The sequence below is a fragment of the Gymnodraco acuticeps genome, unplaced genomic scaffold (genome assembly GCF_902827175.1).
Source record: "Gymnodraco acuticeps unplaced genomic scaffold, fGymAcu1.1, whole genome shotgun sequence".
NCBI lineage: Eukaryota > Metazoa > Chordata > Actinopteri > Perciformes > Bathydraconidae > Gymnodraco > Gymnodraco acuticeps.
The window spans coordinates 285,442-291,441 of NW_022990235.1; the positions used below are offsets into that span (position 1 = coordinate 285,442).

A 6,000-nucleotide genomic window follows, 5' to 3' on the forward strand; every position below is an offset into this window, starting at 1 on the left:
ACTAAACTAGTACATTGTCCAAGAAAAGAATATGACCTTGCTGTCTGTGTGAGCTACGTCTGTGTCTCTCTTTGACACAAGACTAAGAAGTGAATACAGTTCACTCCAGGCAGTTAACCAGCCTGTGGCCTTTATTTGCAGCCATAGCGTTCGTGTTGACTGTGGTGATTTTGTGCTCAGGGATGCTGCGTTAAACTAAATGTGCCTACTAAAAGCAGTTATCAAACATCATATAACATGGTAAATGAACAAAACCATTATCACATGTTTGTTTATTTACTTGAATTAGGTTTTTTAATTCTGCATGGATATGGCAAATGCCATTACTTATTGTCATGTTCAATTTGTTTTTCTGGTTGGTTTAGGGAGGCTGCCATTTAATGTTTTACAGGAGTTAGATTTGATCATGTGCCAACAGTGTTGAGATTTTAAGATATTCAAATAGGATTGCAGTTTAATTTATTTTTATTTTAATCTAACACTGAGAAAATGTATTTCACGGTTGCAGATTAGCCTATTTATAGAGAGATGTTTTTCTTTTTTAGTATGCATTCTGATATTAAATGTAAAATATCTTCATAAATACGCTGCACATGATCACTGTTCAAGTTCTGGTCAGCTCGGAATGTTTAATGGCTTTTCAATCTTTCTTACCATAATAAGTTCTGTACATATAGTGCAAGTTTATGGTATATACAAATAGATAGAAAGAAAGGCCACTTTGCAAAAACTGAATGTTTAGTGAAAAACAGCCTGTTTTTTGTTGTTGTAAATTAACCCCTCATTGTTCTGTGTTATAATACCTGAGACAAGACAAAGGGGCTTTACACGGTACACAATACATATTTTTCTTGGCTAATACAAACCTGCTTGGGTGATTAATGAAGAGTTTCAATGTAAAGAAGCATATTTTTCTGTCTTTGCATGTTCATTTCCAAATTTGCTTGGATCCATATAACTGATTTGATCATATTTGATCTTAAGACCATCTGGTAATACATAATAGTTTGTTCTTCTCTGTCTTAATCTGTCCTGATTTACATGAAGAGGTTTGATGTAGCACACGTTAGAGGCTTACCCAGTTTGTTGAGTTGCATCCTCTTTAGATAAAGCAGCCAAGTGATTACAAATATGAATTATATTATATTATATAAATATAATTAATATATAATCAAAAATTAACAAATAATCCATGGTTTGCATCCAAGCAAATATATATTTGATCACCCTTTACTAATCATGTTGTACAAATAGTATTTCCTTTGGTTTTTATGCGATGTGAATTCCAAGCAACCATTAGGGAAAACATAAGACTCATAGCCATTTGCTGCAGCTTCCTTTACAGTAATGACTAAATGGCAATGTGTGGGATAAATTTCCATCAAGTATTTCTTGTGGTCATATCATGTGATCATGGTTATCATTTCATTTAAAATAAAGTGTTATGTTAATTAAGTTAGCATACTTTTATACACTTTCCATGCTGTCTACAAAGACAACTCAATATATACTTTATGTTGGAGGATATCATTTAGATACCCACCTATAATTCTGACCAGGAAAATGAATCAGTCATTGGAAACTCGTCCCTGTCCAGTCACTTCCTACTCAGCATGTACTGCATGTGTTTCTTTTCTGCTGCGTGATAGCCAGGTTGCTTTGCTGCCTGAGTTTGAGTCCACAATTGATGCCATTGTTGTTTCTCCTGTTTGTATCATCTCTTCCTTTGTTCTTTACATTTTTTCATTTACATCTCTGACATTTTCCTTTCCTCCCTTCATGTCGTTTTCACCACACTACTGGTCACATGATTTTTGCATAAAAGCAACCAATACTTGGCATGAAGGACTTGTCACCTTCTCTTAGCCGTTGATCTGCCGCCACCTGCTGGTTGTTAATGCAGTCCAAATATTCAGAGCCTGCTTTGCTCCAGTTTGTTCTTGACAGATGAGTTGGTTAGAGTGCTTTGAATGTGAAAAGTTGTTATGTGAATGAGCATGTCGAGACTCAAGCTCATTCCCTGGCCTATATCATGTTCTGCTTTGGTCTTTTGGTGAGGGTTAGTCAGTGCCTTGATTTCAAACTGCTGCACAAAAAGAAAACTGGTGCTAGATGAAAAAATATGCCTATGTATTAATTTCCTTTACTTTATTTTGGCTTTTTAGCTCGTCTTGCCTGTATGCGTTGTATGATCATTCAAGTTGAATCTGATACATTTATATTTTAATCCTTTAGGTGCACCAGTGAAAGCACAGAGTGTGGATACACCATCAGAGTCGGCAAAGAGAGCGTCTGAACCGGTACCAAAGCCCAGCCAGGCCCAGAAACCTAGCCCAGGGCCAGTTCAGAAAGCAGCTCAGGCTCAGAAGGCCCCGGTCCAGAGGGCCGCCTCGGTCACAAGGCCTCCAGTGCCGAGGCCTCCTCCCCCAATGCTGAGAGCCACTTCTGTCGCAAAGTCAGCCCCAGATTCTTCCTCTACCCCAGCCAAAGCTTCACCACCATCCCCAGCTAGAGCAGCCGCTCCACGCTCTCCTCCAACCAAAGTAGCAGCCCCAGTCCCAGCACCAGCTCCAGCACCTGCCACTGCCACTGCCCCAGCCCCTGCCCCAGCCTCCCCCTCAGCCTCAGCTCCTACCACAGAGCAGCCCAAGCCCCAGCCTCAGGGCTCCCCATCCCCAGCTCCTGGCAAACCAAAAGAGCTGCCACCCAAACCCACACCACCTGCAAAGCCAATCCCTCCAATTCGCAGGAATTCAAAGCCGCATATCCAGCCAAAGCCACAAACCCCGCCCCCTGTCAAAGCTTTACCTAAACCCCAGCCCACTGCCCCAGCAGATGCCTCCGCAGCCCCTGCCCCAGCACAGGTTCAGTCCCCTCCTCAGGCAGAGTCTACGGCTAAGGCTCAGCCACAGGCCATGCCGGCCTCTCCTTCCCAAAACCCAGAGCCTGTCCCAGCTGAAGATGCAGAGGCCCCTGCTGAGGGCGAGGCCGCTGTGGACGAACAACCAGGATCCCAGCCAAAAACCCACCCTCTTCTGAAGTAAGAGCCGTCTTGTCAGCACAATGGGCCATACTTTGTGATTTAAATACAAAACTGATTTAAATATCTAAATCCTTTCTTTGATAATTTATCAAAAATATTTGTTATTTTCAAAGTGTCTTTTAAGTGTTCCAGTCCAACTGGTAACCTACTGAAACTATGAAATACACACTTTGTTTTAGCCCTCACTATTTAGCATATATAAGCAGTATATAAAGATATAATATGTGGTTTATTATAAAATCCTTTTAAGCAGATGTAAGGTCCATTTTCTTTTTGTTGATGTATGAGTCAGCGACTTTAAGTCCTCTCTATTAATTGCTTGGTAGTATATTAACGACAATAGTAAAACACATTTCATAGGAAGTTATTATTCTAATGACTTGAACATTTCCTTATATCTGCTTATATCTAAATAATGTGTTATAAACAATATATTAAATGTTCATATATTGCTTATAATCAATGGGGGGAGGGGGGTAAAGTACAATGTCAACATTTAAGAATGTTTTCAAAGATCATTGTACAATATAGTGTTTTTGACTACCCTCCTTACTTTTCCCTCTAACTTACTTTATTTACTGCGTCCCGTCCTTCCTGCTCTCCCTCCTCGCCCATTTGCTCTCCCCCCTCCCTTTTCCCTCCCTCCTCCCTTCCCAGTAAGTCCCAGTCCCTGACCAATGCCTTCAACGCCTTCAGCGACTCCTCTTTCTTCCGCGGGGCCCCGAGCACCGGAGGTGACGGCCAAGACGAGGAAAAGGCTGAGACCATTCGCAATCTCCGAAAGTCCTTCGCCAGCCTTTTCTCTGACTAGACACAGCCAAACTGTAGTCAGTCCCTTTTGGATCCTGGCCCCCCCTTTTACTGTTGGCCAGTGATGACTTGATTGATATTAAATGTGAACAAGTCTGAGATTAAACTTTGTGTGTTAACTGTACTGTATCCCCTCTGTCCTGGTACCCTCTTCCTCCCCACTTTCAAATACTCTGTGTGAGTGACAGTGAGGCCTGCTGGGTAGGATATTCAGAGAATGATGCTTTGCCAGAATTATTGGACTGAAGGAGTTACGTCATTGATATAGACAAGTATAGCATAACAACATATTTATTTTTCCCAGAGCAAACTTTAAGGAACTGTTTCTGAAGTAAATAAAAAGATAATTAGAGACTACAGATGAAATGTACATACAGTATATATATATAAATATAAAGTAAATGAATACAAATATATATCACTTTAAAAGGGAGATAAGCCACTTATAGGAAATAAATAGTGAAATATTTTCACTTAGCTTTTGTCAATGACATAACTCTTTCATTAAGTGGCTGGGTTCTTACACATTGTGAAAAATGTGATGAAAAATCAGATTTTTGACGTTTTATGGTTTCCCCCGCAGTGAATACGTTTTGGTCAGTGAGTAAAAAAGAAAAAAAACGACTGGGGATTTTTTTGATGGGTAAATCAAGCTGTTGTGTCTCTTGGCAAAATGACTAATGGGCTCGTCATTGCTGCCCCCTTTTTGTCTAAATGCCTTGAAGTTCAATGTCATGTTAGGGAGTCCGAAATATGTGTATGTTCATCCGTGTTCAATTGTTATGCATGGCTCCTCCAATTGCTCAGTGTGACTTTTGGAGAAGAAGGTGAACTCTATCATTGTTGAGCCCTACGTTGCCTCTCTCTCTCGCTCTCTCTCTCTCTCTAGATGTTGTAGCTTTATTGTGAACATGTTTTCAATTCAGCTACGTTTGTTAGCTGTGCAGACCTGGGTCGATTACAAATTGAGATTCATTCCTTCACTTCAAGTGTTTGATTAAGTATTGCAGGCAGGATTTAATGCCAATGGTTTGAGAATATTGGTGACTGAACAATCAATCCTGATAAGTAACTGAATGCATTTCAAAGAGTAAAAAGACACATCTGTAGCTGTGACTGGTGATTTCTTGTTTCACCTCTGTGTAGATCTATCAACAGTATTGTAATGTAATGATTATTCTCATGAAGACATTGAGACAGTAGTGCAATAACACCTCAACTTAACTGTTGAGTACTGTCACCCTATTATAAATATAAATACATACAGGATATGTATCTGTTACCTTACTCTTACATTCCCTTTAAGATTCCTTTCAATCACAACTTTCCAGGTTGCTTTTTACCGCAGATATTACACTGGTTTTCAGATGAATATGCCATGTTTAACTGTTGGTTTCTGTGATTAATCCTTTTTGTGTTGTGGGACTGAATTTAAGGCAACCTGGAATGAATCCAGTGCGATGACTGGTCATTTTCAGCTCAGTTGCTGCATTTCAAGATCATATGTGTACAAAAAAAGAAAAAATATCTCAAAATGTAAGAACCGCTAATCAACCTGTCTGATGATCCATTTCCAGTACTACGTTGCAAGTGATTTAAAACATATTGTATTTGTATGTGAGTGTCATCTCAGGAGTTTATTTTTTGTAATATATTGATTGATTTATATTTTTGAGGCTCCATATTTATGGTAAAGTATATATTGTTTGTTTTGTATTGTGTTTTTATTCGTAACACAATACTGCTTTGCATGATCTGGTGACTGATGTTTTTTTCTGTACAGATAAAAGTTAATAAAGATGTGGTTCCATCATTCCACTCATTCATTAAATACAATTAATGCTTTTTATTTTACAATGTTTTATTCTAAGGACCACATAGTAAAGATCGGATTCATTTGTAAGGTTTTTAAGTAAGGTTAACTAATTAGAATGAACGTTTTTAATACAACAAAAGTTTGCAGTTTGTGATTTCACTTCATCAATGTGATTTATATATATATATGCCAGTATTCAACCAACTGCAACATTTATTCTTACATATACAAACAGTATATCTTAAAATATGTCACTGAATCAGCTAAGTTTTTCTGACACTAAGTCTTCCTTATTATCTCCACTCAAGTGTTTGTAAGGCATTTTCTGCTT

At 38.9% G+C, this 6,000-nt stretch overlaps 1 protein-coding gene across 2 annotated transcripts in view; it reads left to right on the forward strand.

The window, feature by feature from the left end:
* syn2b (synapsin IIb) overlaps positions 1 to 5,689 on the forward strand; it is an 89,259-nt gene extending 83,570 nt beyond the window's left edge. For both annotated transcript variants that reach the window (XM_034219382.1, XM_034219381.1), the window contains exons 12-13: positions 2,236 to 3,040; positions 3,701 to 5,689. In XM_034219382.1, the coding sequence (XP_034075273.1) occupies positions 2,236 to 3,040; positions 3,701 to 3,854 (959 nt within the window). In that variant the 3' untranslated portion in view covers positions 3,855 to 5,689. The remainder of the gene's footprint in view (positions 1 to 2,235; positions 3,041 to 3,700) is intronic.
* The last annotated feature ends 311 nt before the right edge of the window (positions 5,690 to 6,000 follow it).